The sequence below is a fragment of the Eschrichtius robustus genome, chromosome 18 (assembly GCF_028021215.1).
Source record: "Eschrichtius robustus isolate mEscRob2 chromosome 18, mEscRob2.pri, whole genome shotgun sequence".
Lineage (NCBI taxonomy): Eukaryota > Metazoa > Chordata > Mammalia > Artiodactyla > Eschrichtiidae > Eschrichtius > Eschrichtius robustus.
In genome coordinates, this window is record NC_090841.1 from 45470404 (window position 1) to 45488286 (window position 17883).

The 17883-nt window shown below is 32.9% G+C and overlaps 1 protein-coding gene across 2 annotated transcripts in view; it reads right to left on the bottom strand.

Moving 5' to 3' along the window:
- Window positions 1-17883, bottom strand: part of KLHL1 (kelch like family member 1) — a 422746-nt gene that overhangs the window by 148848 nt on the left and 256015 nt on the right. For both annotated transcript variants that reach the window (XM_068526655.1, XM_068526654.1), the window contains one exon: window positions 10795-11007. In XM_068526655.1, coding sequence (XP_068382756.1) covers window positions 10795-11007 — 213 coding nt within the window. The remainder of the gene's footprint in view (window positions 1-10794; window positions 11008-17883) is intronic.

Sequence of the window (17883 nt, forward strand, 5' to 3'; positions counted from 1 at the left end):
TTAGGGTGCTGGTCTTGAAAGTCCTTTAGGCAATAAAAATCTGAGAAAGTAAGGTACATACACATTTTAGTATTGCATCATGTGATCATTCACTATCATCTTTGGAAATTATGAAAAAATTAATTCTAAGTTGATTTGTATTGGTCTGATAAGGAAGCTAACAGTGGGTAGAAAATATTGGAGTAAACACAACTTCAAATTAACAAAGGTTACAAAAAAGCACACTAATGTTTCATAAACTATTGTTTGGTTCAAAAAAGACAAAAAGTAATGTATCCATCTGATGAATTCCACTTGATGACGTTAAGTGACAGAAGACTAGCAAATATTTCTGATAATAGCAATTTCTGAATTGTTTTCATTAACTTAAATTGATCATATCGAAAGTAAATAAAATTTCCTCCAATTTTTCAGGAGTTGAATTGGAAAATTTGATGTATATGTGGGAAATATTAAATTAGCATGTGTGCCATTTGCTTAATGGTTAGAATACTGAAATTGCATAATAAATATTTGGATAAATAAATTTTGAATATTTATGCAAAATAATATACAAGTATTTATCACTTCTTATCATTAGCAGATACTGTTATTTTTTTAAATATTATTAAAAGAACAACTGTTATTTTGGGTGACCTATGGGCATTTTCCATTTAATTGGAATGGAAAAGAGTATATGTGCCTAATTCTCTGGGTAGTCATCAATGTTGAATTGCTCTTCTCTAGGCGGTATTTTTTTCCATTTTCATAATCATTAAAATAATAAACTGTTTAATTTGTCTGATACTCTTGTAAATTGAAATCACAGTAGTAGTTATTTCAGTACATGTTTGATAAAATTCAGTTCACTTGTGTTTTCTTCCCATAGCTTATAGTTTGCTTCCTTTCCTCTTAGGAATACTTTAAATTATAGAAATTTGCAAAGTAATCTTAACAGTTTATTTTTTAAGTTTTTTTTTTTTCTTTGTCATTTAAAAGTTGTGAATGATGACTTAGGAAAAAAATGACTACAATGGAAGGAATCTGTATTTCATGAAAGACCATTTATTTGGTGAGCAAAAGGCATTCTTCAAGTTGTTTTTTGCTTTACATTAGTATATTTTGAAAAAAATGAAAAATTCATGAAAGTTTTGAAACATTACAAATTTTTTTTCACATGGGGAGGCATGAATATCCTAATTCTCTATAAAATTATCTATGTCACAGAATTTTGAGCAGGCATCAATTCTTAGGAAATTAAAACCTATTTTCAATCGTACAATGTTACTCTCAGAAGAGGTATTTCCATCTTCTCCTTGCCCTGATGTGGAAACCAAGGTCTAATGAAATGACGTATACTTTCCATGATCAAACACTGAATTAATGTTAGAGTCAAATGTAGGATCCACCATTGCATCTGCTCACCTACACATCTGCACACAGATATATTTTTCACTTGTTGACATAGATAATTTTCTAATTCTCTTTTCTAAAGCCAATCTATCCATTCGTGCGTGAAATCCTACCTACTCTAGTACATTCAAAGAAAATTTTCCAACAATTCTTCCCTCTCTCTTACATCATCAAATTTCCCTCTCTTCTGGATCACACCTGTAAGTATACAAAAATGCTTGGCTCCACTCCCCCAGCTTCGCATTTGTCAGTTTATTAACTCTCAGTTCCAAAATCATCCTTTTAGGTTGTTTTGTGAAAATGGGTCCTTTAAATAATTTTTCTTTGCCAACTGGCACTATGGTAAGCATTGTCAGTAGAGGACACTGGAGAGATATTGCAGGCGGAAAGATTTTGTTTCCTTCCTGGTATGAGCCCACTTACCTGCAAGCTCCCCAGGGCAGTAGGGTGTCTCTTTTGAGACATGTAAGGGGAAGATTTCTAGTAAGTTCTGGAGAACAGGTTTCTATCAAGTCCTGCCATTTGCTATACCACAGTGACTCCTCTTCCTTCCAGGAAGCCATGGTTGTTCCCTCTTCAAGGAGGTCCAGATCTCAGCTCTGGGGGTTGGTATTAGCCTTATAGGTAGTAGCTACTCTTTATATCTGATATTTCTGTATTATTTAGAGTTCTCTTAATTTCTTACTTTCCAATCCTTCCTTACTCTAAATGTTTGTTGTACTTAATGATTCTTTATTTAAATTTTTCATGCTGAAATTTCAATGTTTGTTTCTCACCAGTGGATCCAGGCTGACAAAACCAGCCACATTTAGGCTAATTTTTCAGTTCAGTTTTGCAGTTTTAAAGATTCTATGTAGTTACTCTTTTAAATTCCAGTTTTCCCATGTTTGTATAGCTCTATTCCACAGAAACGAATCTTGTCAAAGTCATCAATGGCCTTCATTTTATTAAGTTCAAAAATCAAGTATTGGGCATCAGTCTATTTGACCTCTCAGCAGCATCCACACTCCTTTATGTTGGTTTATTCCCTGAAATTCCAGTACATTAAGCTCCCTTGGTTTTTACTCTATTTGATTAGTTTCTCCATTTCAGTCACTAGGTTCCTTCTTCTTTTTATCTCTAGTTTTGTAATGTTTTGATGTCCTAGAACATCATTCTTAGTCCTCTTCTCTTATTTATCTATACTCACTTCTATGGTGAGACCACCCCACATCATGTCTTTAAATTATATCTATTTGCCAACAGTTTCCTACTTTATATCTCCTGGCCATTTCTCCACAACTCCTGAATGATGCATTCAATGCCTACTCAACACATCCACTTAGAGGCCTCATAGAAATCTTAAAAGTACATCCTTCCTCATTGGCACTCAAGCCAAAAAACCCTGGAATCTCTCTGATTCCTCTCTTTCTCATTCCCCCATCTAACCAGCTCTACTTTAAAATATATCTAGGATGAAAACACTTCTCACTATCTTCATTGCTACTAACTTATTACCATCATCTGACCTCTTCAAAAGCCTCTCACTTCTAAATTGCTATCAGCTATTAACTGATTTCCATTTTCCACTCTTGTTTCCCTCCAGTATACTCTCAACACAACAACAAGAGAGAGTCCATTGACTTGTGTACATTAGATCAGATCCTCCTCTACTCAAAACCCTGCAACAGCTTCCATTACACTCCAAGGAAATGCCAAAGTTCTTAGAATAGTTTCCTAAACACTTAATGATTTGCTTTTTCACCTTCTCTGAATTCTAGCAACTCATTCCTTGTATCACTCTGCTTCAACCCCAAAGGCTACCTTATTGTTCCTCAAAGAGTAACAAGCAAAAATATTTTCTAAAAATAGCAATGTGGACAAGAAGATGCAGGAATGTATGTATTTTATGTATATTTCAAACAAATCACATAACAAAATAAAAGAATAATTTTATAATTGGATCAATGTAAATTTTCTCTTCTGAGGCCTTAGCCTTGAGATTTGCCAAAAGACTGAGTGTTCGTAAGTCTAAGGATCCGATTTTAATCTCCAGATTTCATCTCTATAAACTCCACTTACTAAAATATTAAAATGGCTTTAATAGTTCATTAAAATTTCCCTAAATCCTAAATTAAAATCACTGCAAAACTCTGAATGATTTAAACGGCTTTTGTTTTATTACAAATGTTCCACAATTTTTCTTAGTCCTCTTACAAATTAATATATTCCATTTTAATTTTATCATTCTTATACAATAAGCATGAACAAGAAATGAAATTCCCTTTTTAATGTTTAATTGAGAAAAATAATTGTTCTTGCACTGTGTGGCCTCCTGATAAATTCTATGTATATTATTTAATATGCTTATATTATTTAAAATGCTTATGAACTAGTTTAATATTTAAGTTCAGTTTTCCTTTCCTCATGAAATGGACTTTCGCTTTCTGGTTTATTATGCTAGTTGTGAAAATGAAACCAATTTTTCTTACAGCCATTTTATTTTTAAATACACCACTGACTTATGTATGTCATTCTGATAAATTTATTTTACTAATTTGTCTAATAGAACGAAGCGATTAGAGGTTATATCCTATTCAAGATTGGCCTTCCATTGTCCATTGAATAATGGGTTTTTAGTAAAGTCTGAATCAATGTGCTACGATCCCTCTTTATGACCATGTTCCTAGTATCCACTGTTAGCTCCATGATAACACACCAATGCAGAGCTTTCTCTCACATTACAGACAAATCATACATCAACAGAGAGTTAGAATAAATGAAGCTAAAATTCCTAAGACTTAGCATAAACTTTCCATTTGGTGATTCAACAAATACTTACTGAGTATCAACTATGCCAGGAACTTTGTGAACAAGAACTTCAAGTCTGATTTTCTGAAAAATATAGTTATAAGGAAAGAGATGAAAACAAACTATGACTAAGCAAGAACACAGTAGATGAAAGTGCTAAGAAGACACATTTAAGGTGAGATGTATTTAATAAGAAAGAGTCAGTCATGCCATGATGGGGTGAACACCTTTTGGCAGAGAAGGACCAGAAAAGGGGTGTGATGGGCCATTCTACCCAGCAGAAGGACCAGAAAAGGGGTGTGATGGGCCATTCTACCCAGCAGGTAGGAATGTGTTATCCCTGGTATTGTTTAGAATTGCCAAGGTATAGTAATGATAAAAGCTCACCGATGTTTAGTCAGTTTTATTGCTGTCTTTAATTATCTCTAGACTATGCCTCCCCTTTCATTGCTTACCCCTTAGAAAACTGTATCACCACCACCCTCTTCTCTTGGGTGTCAGGGTTTCTAGTCCCCAGAATCAGCTGGTACAAATGTACTAGAGAAGAAATAAACCTGACTTGTTCAAGAAACAGAAAGAATATCAGTGTGCCTGTAGGGTCTTGAGAACTGGTAGGAAATGAGGTCAGAGGAGTGGTCATGGGACTGTTGATGTAGGGCCTTGTAGGACAGGGATATTAGAATTTTGTTCTAAGTGTCTAAAGCTTAAGTTTGAGATGAATTGATTCATACTGTAAAAATTATGTTTGCTTGCTAAATGAAAGTTATGGCAGTGGTTAAGCATAAAAGTTAGAATAATAAATAGCAGGCTATTTCAACTGTACAGGAGAAAGATACCGGTGGCTTGTTTTAGCATGTGGTTGTAGAGATGTTTAAAAAAAAAAGAACAGATTCAGGATTCAAGATATGGTTTGGAGGAGTGCAGTCAAAAGGACTTCCTAAGGAAATGAATGCTAAATGCAATGCAAAGTAGAGAATTAAAAATTATTCTAGGATTTAGACCTGAACAACTGAATGTTTGGTAGTGATATTTACTGAGAAAGTGGGCATGGATGGAGTCTTGGGACTTTGAAATCTTCCATTTTGGACATGTGAAGATTTGAATAGCTGTTGGATATCTAATGGGAGATATCAAGTAGTTAATTGGGTATTTGAATCTATCTTTCAGGAAAAATTTAGAGCTAGAGATATACGATCAGAATTTATAATTGACTCCCAGATAGTATTTAAAAGTATGGAAGTAAATGCTATTCTTGACAGAAAATATGGTGTCCTAGGTCATTGCAACATCAGAAAGCAGAAAGAATTAACAATTATCATTGAGTAAGAATGGCCAGATTGATTGTGTCAAAGGCTGCTGAGAAGCCAAGTAAAATGAAAACAAGTGAGATGGGGGAAAAATGACAGCATGGAGGTTTTGAGTGATCTTGATTAGTTCAAAGAACTGTTATAGTGAATTGAAGAAAGAATGATGATTACAAGTAAGTAGAGTTAATAACCATAAACGATAACTACATATTTTGCTGGAAAAGGGAACAGGGAATTGAAGTAGTTGGTGGAAAGGAAAATGAGAAATTTTGTTTTGTTTAATATGTCTGAAGCAACACATCTTTGTAAGTTACTTGGAATGATCCAATATAGAGTAAAATTCATGATAGAAAATATAGAAGGAGTCATTGCAATAGAGAAATTTCAGTATGAAGAAAGATGGGACAAAAACCAGAAACAGTGTGATCAGCCCTTGATAAAGGCAGAAACACTTGATATACTGTAGCAGAAATAAAGGCTTTCAGAATAGGTTACAACTGTCCTCCACTCGCTTTACTTGACCAAAGGGTGTAACGTGAATGTATGAGTTTGTGCGTGTGCAAATCGTTTTTTACATTAACAATCTGTTGACTTAAAACTTACTGAAATAAAAAGGTTTTGTATTTTCTGAATGTTGTAACATGAACTGTGAATGTCACAGTAGGTTAAAAGATCATGAATCTAAATAGTATTTAAGATAAATCTATAAGATTTTAGAAGTATACATTGTCTGTGTTTCTGTTTTAAAGACACAGTTTTCAAGGTCTCTTTTGGAGAAGAATAACATTATTCCACAATTTTTTAAAACTCTTATACTCTAATTTTATGGAGAAGACTATTTATTTGATGATGGTCTGGTATAATAATTAACTAATCAGACAGCAAGCAAATCAGAGAGAAAAAAAACAAAAATGAAAAAGTAACAAAGACTGGTAATGGATTATGTTAATGTGTTTGATTGATTCTTTTTGCGTTACTCATTTGTAAGAGTTAAGAGTTTTTCCTTTTTAAACATAAGATATATAATACTCTAAACAGTGAATGTTATACTGACAAAAGTAGAGAACTGTTGGATTTATCAACGAGTAGTTTATCTATGCTTGCTTTGGGGAAGTAAAATCAAATAAAACATAAATTACTCAGAAGTGTAATCTATTCTGTATATCTTACGCTATGATTTATGACTGCTCTTTTTCTATTTATTCGCTCTTTGTCATTTTGCTTGCTTTTCATTAGTTTTTTTAGTTGTGGCTGTAATTTTTATAGACAACAGAGTTTTTATGTCTCTGGTATCTAATCAACTGTCACATTTCCAATGGGGTAAATGATTGAAGACCTCTCCCCTCTTGAATTGCTGTAACTGCCATAAAGAATCTTTTGGAATAAATTTATTATAGCTTTGCATAAAAAGAATTAATTCCTGTAAGATAGAGGTAGCATCTGTTTCCTTAATTTAAACTCTTTACTCTCCTGTTATTTTTAAATTTTTTTATTGGTTATAAATAATATTCCTCTAAACCTAGGCAATATTTTGTTATCCATTGCAACTTGCTTTTTCCTTTCACATTTTGCTACAGAAAATAAAAGTAAATGTTTATACACATAAACAGACACTACTATTTATTTATCTTAAGAGTCAGTAGGTATACTTATTAGAAAGTTGTGAGAAAGGGTTCTCCTTGTTGTCTCTAAAGAGATAAACAACACCAGTTCTAAGACATGAAGCAAAGTTTATCTGTATATCTCCAAACTTTTAAATAATTTCTGACTGTGATAAAACTGAATTTCCCTGAAGACTTTTGACTTGATCATACATGGAACTGTACTTTTTGAGAGCACCATGCTTCTACTCTCTAAATCACTCATTAGAAAAATGCACACCAAAATGGATACTTATGTATACTTTTAAAATATGCATATAACAAGTAAATATATATGTACCTATTACAAAGATCCATTTTATGAAATGAGTTAAAACCAGTGGAAACAATAGTTACAAAATGTTAAAATGTGTTGTTTATCACATAGCGACATGTTCTTTTGTTGCATCTTTGAAAAAGGAAATATAGAAAAATAAGTGAATCAAATTGAGTAGCCTCCTTGTGATATGTATATTTGTATACATAATCACCCATTCTTTTAAATGAAATTTCCATATTTTTTCCAATTCTTTTGAAATTTTAAACCCCCTAGGTATCCAAGAAAAACATGAAAACTATTATGCAAAATTCTGTTCTTTACTTATTTAAAAAGATAATAGAAATCTTTCACCATTTCTTAGAGTATATCTCAATTATGTATTTCTTTGATTTTGCCTTTTCCTCTGGTCCTTTCTGTTGCAAAGTCAATTGAATTTATTTCAGTATTAGCTATTCTATTTCAATAGAAAATATTTACTGGCTCCAAAACCCAAGAAAAAAGTGTTTTCTGATCATCATACAGCTTTTCCTAAGAACCTTGAGATGTTTAGTAGCTTTGAAAATTCATGCAAAGGCTGGAAAATTCTAGATTTAATTAAACTTTTTAAAACTCTGGCTGGACATTGAGGTAAATAGGAAACCATCTGCAGAAATAAACTTTGCACTTATTTCTCATCAGTAGGAGAAGAAACACAGTATCAAACACAATTAGAGTAGTCTGAGCTCTACAATTTACTAAAAAAATGATTAGCATGTCGATTCTCAATTTACTCATTTGTCAAAAAATAATAATGATATTTACTGCATAAGGATATTATAGAAATTAAATGAGATAAAATATATGTTTGGTGACTGAAGAAAGAAATAAATGCATGTTAATTCCAATCCCGCCACCCTTCTTCCTTTCTCAGGCTTTTAATAGGAATTTTCAGAATTGCTGTATTCAGAACATTTTAATGATCTTCAAGTTTAGACAGCAAATGAGGAAACAACATACATTCACAGTAGAAATATCCCTGTGTATGTTCATATCTGGCTAGCCTAGATTTGCAGGAAAACTGGATTTTTCACTAGCTCTATGACCTTTGAAAAATCACTTAACTTCTTTGAACCTGTTTATCCCTCTGCATAATATAATTAATAACCCCTACCTTGCAATTGTATTTTTTAAGATTAGAAATACTGTACAAAAAGTGCTTATAATGACATGTAATTCATTAATATTAGTTATGGAAGCAATAGCCCCTCCTATATCTAAAGACATTTTTATGAAAAGAAAATGTGCTTTATTTTTCCCCCTGCACATATGTTGCTTGAAAGTATATATAAAGTTATGTTTGTAATGTACCCAGGTTGAGAGATGAGAAATGGAAAATAAATATATGCTGTGTTTATGCCTATTGGACACTGTGATGAGTTAAACTTAAAAGTCTTTTACTAGTTAGTTTCACCAAAACATAATAATAATTTATTTTCTAATGTTAATCAATATTGTTTCACTAATCAAGATAAAGCAGCTTTACCAATCAGAATTAAAACCCTATGTGTAATGTGTAGCCTTAGGAACAAATGAGTCAATAGAATGTACATCTCTATTCTGATGTAATAGTTTAGATGAGATACACATGTAGGAGCAGCTCCCATTTTTGATGACAAAAGAGTGGGCAAGGAGGGTATGAAGAAAAGGCATATCATGAAAAAGATGGAGCCCTGGCCACATTCTTGGCCTCCTTTGGTATGTGTCCTATTATATATGATGATTTTTGAGTACTAGTTTAACTCCAAGCTCCCAAAATTTCAGCAAACAGGTGAAATGGGTGGGCAGGATCAAAGGGACCAATTGCCACATCATCTATCATTGGTTAATGGCTATCTACCTATTATTGGCTAATAGTGATCATTGGCTATTTCCATCTTGAGAGAGGATGCCCAAGCTCTGAGAATATCTGGTATCAGAATCTACATTGGAAGATTCAGAAAAATCCGGTGCATGGCTTTCCAATTCATTGTTTGCCCCATTACCAAACTAGATGTTTCCCTTCCTTTTATAAGAGTCTGGTGTTAGGATAAACTTTTATTGAATATAATTTGTTTAGGCAGGATTTCCATAAATTTTTTCTCTTCTTTTACTTCTTTATTTATTTCAGTAGCCAAATGAAACACAATTATTAATTTATTCATAAAACTTCATTTGTTTCCCAATTTTGGCAAAGTGTTTTTTTTTTTAACTTTCCAATCTTAATATATGACCCAGCTCTCTCTCTCTTCTCTTGTTACTAACATGTTATACTTGCCTATTGTTGTTTCCCAGTTTCCTAATTCCCTATCTTACATTCTTAGTAATATGTGGATTAGTGAAAATGTTGATAGTGATTTTAATTCAAATGAACAGGCTCTTAATATCCTTCATAAGAAATGTACACATACACAATTTTATCTATCATTTCAGAGGTCAGATCCACCTTCAAGCTTATGTTTGGATACCCTGAGACGGCAGACACCCTGGGTTAACAATGTTGTGCATGGATAATTTTGCAACATTACAAGTTATTTTAAAGACACAAGACTCTGAATCAGGGAAAATTAATTACTCTTCTTCTTCTAAGTTGAGTGAACTTGGTGTTTTATCAAATCACCTGTGTCCTACATACCTCATCAATAAAATGAGGTGGTTTTTTCACTTGGTGTGTGGATTCTCCTTAGCTTCAATTATCAAAGGTTCCATAATTCCAATTTCTAAATGGTATTAATTCAAAACTCTGTACTATTCAGTAATATATCTTATCCTTCTATAGAAGTTTGAAATCCCATGCTTTGAGCTTTTAAGAATACCATAAGGATGGCCACAGAATATGTATATTCATCAGAGAATGATCATATTATTGCATCTTAGGTCAGATAGATGATAGCTTGATAGATAACTAGCTGGCTAGCTAGCTAACTAGTTAATCAGGTAGATAGATAGACAGATATGTAGATAGTTAGATCAATCATCAAAACAGGGAAGCAGAGAATTAATAATTGAAATGTTCTAAAAATCTTTTAAATATTCTATTGAGATTAAGTATTTTATATATATTATCTAATTTGATCCTCATAAAACTTTTGCGTGGTAGTACAACTTGATTTGATAGATGAAGAAATTGAATTTCAGAGAAATTGACATTCTTATAGTCATATAACCATGACTCAGTAAGTTGTGGAAATGGAATTTAGACCCATGACCCAGCATTTTCCACCAGCAAATTTACCTTAAAAAGAGTGTTTGATTAAAACAAACAAACAAAAAATGTGAATAAGCAATAAAACGTGGGTTGTAATGTTTAATTTTAACACAGAATTTTTCAGTCAATCGTAGCTACAAAAATAGCATCCCATGTAATTACCTGAGGTGGAAGCAGTGGCAGTCTTATAAAGGCCAGAAGCATACTCAAGTCATTGCATCTCCTCTGCATGTCATATTTGACCCACATCATTAATGCATGGAAGATGGTTTCTTCATCGGGGACATTGACATCATCACTGGCCAGGAGTTTATGGAGCTCCTCAGCTGGAAGCAGTAAAAACTCTTGATTTCTCATAACTTCCATTATGTTTTCCTACAGGGAGAAAAGAGCCTGGCATAAATTCGACCTCGGTTTTATTTAGCTGGCAAAGCACCTCAGAAAGAAATGAGAAAAGTAGTCAACAACCTTTGTTCTCATTATAACATAATCCTTGAGACTTAATCCTTCAGAAACTGGAAGCTGTTAAGATGAAAGCATTGTAATTGTAATTGAAGTGTAAATGTATCCAAGACAGCACAGATCTTGTAATAACTGGAGGATTATAATGTTGAGCTTTGTTATGCAGGCAGAATATAAAGTGATTAAACGTTCAAGTTTCAAGTGGACTGCTAGGTAAAATTTGGTGAATATTAAAAGAATAGAATTTCAACTTTTTAAAAACTTGACTACATATACATCCATCAGAAAGTGGGAATAAAATTACACAGAAGTAACACTGTAAGGTGCATCAGTTTATTCAAAAAGGGAAAGAGAGAAGAGGTAGGCCATAGGTATCACAAAATCCCATATGTTTCACCCTTTTATTATCTCTCAAACCTCCCTCCTCGCATGACAGTTTCTCTGGCTTAATTCAGAGTCCCATTTGTTTTCTTGCAGATTGCTGCCATACCCCCCTAGTTACTCTGCCTGATGCTACCCTTAGCGTCTCTAGTGGACCTTCCGTACTGATACTAGAGGATATTTCTAAACTTCAATGTGCTCATGGCACTACTCTAAAGTTTTTGTTTCAATTTGCTTTTTTTTTTGTTCAAATCTTTTGGTTAAACACACTGGTTCTTCACGATCTGACCTCTTCCTGATTCTAACACTTCATCTCCAAACTTACTGGCACACCAGCCACAAAATTACTCTTCTTTCAATTTGCCTTATCCTCACTCCATTGCTTAAAATAACTATTAGCCATCTTGTTTTCCTAATTTGTGTCATTTTTCAAGATTCAATTCAAAAATTAAATAGGGATAGGATATATATATATATATCTGGTGCTCTCTGTTCACTCCCATTTGATTTGGCTGCCTCACCTTCTATGCATGTACAGTGCATGCTGTTTACATCTATGACACAGCAGTTACCAAACTGTTACCTAATCTTTGGTGCACATAGGAATCTTATCACAAGCTTTAAGCTCCTTGAGACAAAGACTTCGACATTAAACCTTTCATATCTAGATTCTGGACATAGCAGGTGAACAGTACTTATTTGTTGAATAGATATATTGATTTTTGTAGAGAAAAATAGATTTTGGAAATAGTACAGAGCAGTGCAGTGTTTTTCAAACACTTTTAGAAAACTACTTGTCAAAAATCTTCTTACATTTCATCACAAAGTCTTCTGTGTCTGATAAATGGTTAGAGAAGACAGAGATTTGACTGTTGGCCTTCACTTTTGTTCCATCTTCCTCTATGTCTCCTGAGACAACTCCAAGGAATATATAACTAAGGCTTCTCAGATGGTAGCTTTAAAGCCACAGTTGTGGCAGAAATCTCAATACGATGGTTATTTTAGGGTAAAAGCTGAAGTAGAGTGGGACTAGATCTCTTCCCCAAAAGGCATTATGACTATGCTAAAACATAGCAGAAGAGTCAGCAAGTGCCCATTAATCTGTATGTCAGAGCAGATTCAAACCTGTTTTCTGAAGAGACACTTGACCTATGTTATGAGTGTATCCTTAGAATTGAATCCAAGGCTTGAAGTGCCTTCAGCTTTCACAAAAGCAGTCAACTTTACTTTTAAGTCATTGGTTATTTTCTTTACCTTTAAATGACATCACATAATAGCTGATTTCATGAAGGTTTTTTTGCCCCCTGTGTTTCCTCTGTGTCTAATACAGTGCTGTGTAAATTATAGATGTCCAATACCTATTTACTTAATGAATGAACTGTGTGCCCTGAGATTTAGTGCCACCAAATTTCTCTAAAGAGCTACAATAAGATAAAGAAGTTTTTGAAGACTCTTTAAAGGACTTTTTGTCCATCTATTTTTCCAGTTACTCAAAAATCTATGGGTCTATTAAACTAAACACAGAATTGTACAGCTAGACCATCAGTATATAGCGAGGGGTACCATAAAAAAGCAGCTCTATGAAACTGTCAACAGTGTCTATCATAAAGATATTGTTCGAGGCATATTTCATTATATTTTATAGTGTCCTCTTTATGATGACCCTTGGGAGAAATTTCTTTTAGGTTTTAGTAGTAGGAATAATTGCACTTCTCCTGAGTAAATTGGTTTGGTTTTATCATGGATGCTGTAAATTATGAAATTGATCAGATTTCTCTTTTTATTTGGCCTCTAGAAAACTTAGAGTCAAATTGAAATCTAGCTAATAGGAAGGCTACAGCCTTTTATAGTTTGATTTCTTTTTCTTTTTCAGACAGTTCTGACAATAGCTTCATTTAATATCGCTACAGCAGATTTTCTTTTTTCTTCTTTTATTCTTGCACTTAATTTAGATTATATTCTCATAATTTTGTATCTTTATAAATTATACTACATCTTTTGGAAACAAGCAATGCCGTTTGTAGATATTGCTATAAATAAACTGGGCATTAGAAGACAGTATCAGATATTACTGAATCCATCACACTGATACATAAATTTTATTGTCTTTTTTTTCTTTATATACGTTGGAGTTCTAAAGGTCCCTTAGCTCTTTTTTCTTTTTTCTTTTTTTCTCCATCAAGTCTCCCTTCAATGATATCTTGCCTAATATTCCCGTGTTATTTGCAATCTAGCTTCTGGAAGCTATTTTCGTTTCATTATCTTTTATTCACTGAAGAAGAAAAAATATCAATTCACACTAGTTTCCTTATACCTTAGCTAATTCCTTGTTGTCTGAGAAGATCAAGTAATGAGAAGCATCAAAACTCTTTGGCCTGTTTACTTTTTGTACAATACCTTTATTTTAAGTTTATCCAATCATTCATTCTACACAGAGTTATTGAACACCTAATATTTGGTCCTGTATAATTGTAGTAAGGAGAACGAAATGGATGTACATCAAAAAGCTTACCACACATGGGACACCTAGACAATATGCAAAGCCTAGAAAATGACAGTCATCAAGTCTGTAAAGCTTATTTTTCAAATGGACCTAGAATATTAGGTAGGAGTATAAATTAGAAAATGAGAAACAGAAAGAAATGTATTCTGACCAGGGGAGACCATATAAACAAAGGCACATAATATGGTATGAAGTGCCATGTTTGGTATGTTAACTTGATTGACAATGAACACAGAAAAAGTCATAGAAATTAATATTGAAAGTGTAATTTAGACCATATAATGGAATAAGTTTATTATAAAACTTTAACAGTGTCTCCATTAAAAGGGAATATCTGTGTACATACATCTTTTGCACATAGATTGAAATGTTCATTTTAAGGATTTTACCACCAAATTTAAGTTGCCACTGCATAAGACACAACATAAGACAATAATCCATATTAATTACATAAATAAAGACTAAAGTGCACTATTTTTGCTACTTTATAATATTTTAAATAATTTTTCTAGCTATAAAAATTCATAGTTTTGTTTTATTCTAAGTAGACAGGTATTACCATTTTTAATTATTATTTCCTGAATTTGACATAAATGTATTTTCTAATATTCATTTCCCTCTGTCTCTTAATTCTATTATAGTTTTTCCCTCATCTTATTGTTGCTAATATATCAATAGCAGTAATTCATTTGATATTCCATTAGAAATTCATTTTTTTACACCATTTAAAAAGTTAGATAACAATTAATGGTAACATCAAGTCAAGGAAAATATAAGTAAATTCCTTCAATTGTCACATTTTAGTTATTGGTTTAGTTTAAAATATGGATATTAAACTGTAGTTAAATACTTTATTAATGATCAAGTAAGTTTAACATAAACTTTAATGTTGTTCACTTCTTTAACAGCTATTACTGAAGCAACACATTATCTACTTATTATGGTTAAACTCAAGGAAAACTCACTGCTATGAAAGTCTACTGAGTTAATACCTATGTCTCACCATCTTGCACTTTGCAACTAGTGGTCAGTTAGAGGAACCTCCCAATCACTGTTTTAAGCATTATAGTGGGAAGGTTAATCCTTTGCCAGACCAGTATAGAATCTCTGGCTTGATTTCAAATCACCAGAGGGTATGGAAATTATTTAATTGCCATTTAAAAAGTTATTGGTTAGGAAGATGAATACTTAGGAAGCTCATACCGTCAAATAAATGGAAAACTGAAAGGCGAGCCTGGGAATTGGTTACATCTTCTGGTTGAGGCTTATTATCTAAGTATGAAAAATGTAAATTTTTGGTCTAAAGTTATAGGGTTATAAAGTTATAATTCCATCAGCATCCTATGCCAGCAAAGCTTTGAGAGTTTCTGATACATGTTTGATTCTACTATTGTCAGGAGTAAGATTGAAACATGCATCTCTTGACTCCTGAAGCAGTGTCTTTTCTGTTACAACATGTACTGGATTGAATAGTGTTTCACAAAACTTCAAGTTCACTTGGAACCTCAGAATGTAACCTTATTAAGAAATGGGGCATCATTACAGATGTAATTAGTTAAGATAAGGTCTTACTGGATTGGAGTGGACCCTAATCCAATGGTGGGGTGCTTATAAGAAAACTAGGAGAGATGCAGTCATACAGAGAGGAGAACCCCATGAGAAGACAGAGGAGACACAGGGGGAAGAAGGCCATGTGAAATTGGAGAGACAAAGATAAAAGTAATACTGACACAAGATTAAATAATGAAGAGAGCTTTACTTCCTCTTCCTCAAACTCACATGGTATTGTCTTCCTGGATAGAGATTCTTCATAAAATCTAATCAAATTATATTGAATATCAATGTCATTATTGTACGTGAAGGTTAGAATAGAATCCTTCTTCAAGAAAGAGCTAGATTGCAACCCTTGTATACTGGCTACATTTCCTCCTACCTGTACCAACATCTCTTTGATGACTGAAACTGGTCTTTTACCTGTATATATGTATTAAGCCAAATGGAAACTCATTTTCATAAGGCAGACCAAATAGGAGTTGTTTGTTCGCTTTTTTCTACTTTAAGGTTTTCTATAGTAATTCTTTAAAGGACAAACTTCTAGTGTAGAAAAAGTTTCATTAGTAATCAAAAACTGAAAATAAAAATGAAAATAATATAGCACTTTAGCTTATTAGGGTTGCAGTGATTTCAAAACCATTAAGAACAGTACTTCTGAAAGCATGAGTTGATACGCTACCATTGAAAAGTGATTTGTCATTGTGCATCATAACAATTTAACCCAAGAACTCCAGTTTTAGGAATCTTTCCATAAATATATGAAGAAAAAGTTATAAATAAATATATATATATATATATATATATATATATATATATATATAAACACACACACACATATATATATACACACATATAAACAAATGTGTATATATGTATATATATACACACAATTATTCAGTACAGCATTATTTAAAATAGTAAAAAATATAAAAAGCTAATAAATAAATAAATTCTTCCTCCCAAAAATTGAGTAAAAAATAAAATAACACAGTGAACAATATTTCACAGAATTAGAACAAAAAATTTCACAATTTGTATGGAAACACAAAAGACCCCGAATAGCCAAAGCAATCTTGAGAAAGAAATGTGGAGCTGGAGGAATCAGGCTCCCTGACTTCAGACTATACTACAAAGCTACAGTAATCAAGACAGTATGGTACTGGCACAAAAACAGAAATATAGATCAATGGAACAGGATAGAAAGCCCAGAGATAAACCAATGCACATATGGTCACCTTATCTTTGATAAAGGAGGCAAGAATATACAGTGGAGAAAAGACAGCCTCTTCAATAAGTGGTACTGGGAAAACTGGAGAGGTACATGTAAAAGAATGAAATTAGAACACTCCCTAACACCATACACAAAAATAAACTCAAAATGGATTAAAAACCTAAATGTAAGACCAGACACTATAAAACTCTTAGAGGAAAACAGAGGCAGAACACTCTATGACATAAATCACAGAAAGATCCTTTTTGACCTTCCCCGTAGAGAAATGGAAATAAAAGCAAAAATAAACGAATGGAACCTAATGAAACTTAAAAGCTTTTGCACAGTAAAGGAAACCATAAACAAGATGAAAAGACAACCCTCAGAATGGGACAAAGTATTTGCAAATGAAGCAACTGACAAAGGATTAATCTCCAAAATATTTAAACAGCTCATGCAGCTCAATATCAAAAAAAAAAAACAAACGAACAACCCAATCCAAAAATGAGCAGAAGACCTAAATAGACATTTCTCCCAAGAAGATATACAGATTGCCAACAAACACATGCAAGGATGTTCAACATCATTAATCATTAGAGAAATGCAAATCAAAACTACAATGAGGTATCACCTCACACAAGTCAGAATGGCAATCATCAAAAAATGTACAAACAATAAATGCTGGAGAGGGTGTGGGGAAAAGGGAACCCTCTTGCACTGTTGGTGGGAATGTAAATTGATACAGCCACTATGGAGAACAGTATGGAGGTTCCTTAAAAAACTAAAAATAGAACTACCATATGATCCAGCAATCCCTCTACTGGGCATATACCCTGAGAAAACCATAATTCAAAAAGAGTCATGTACCACAATGTTCATTGTAGCTCCATTTACAATAGCCGGGACATGGAAGCAACCTAAGTATTCATTGACAGATGGATGGATAAAGAAGAGGTGGCACATATACAAAATGGAATATTACCCAGCCATAAAAGGAAATTAAATTGAGTTATATGTAGTGAGGTGGATGTACCTAGAGTCTGTCATACAGAGTGAAGTAAGTCAGAAAGAGAAAAACAAATACCGTATGCTAATACATATATATGGAACCTAAAAAAAAAAAAACCAAAACAACAAAAAA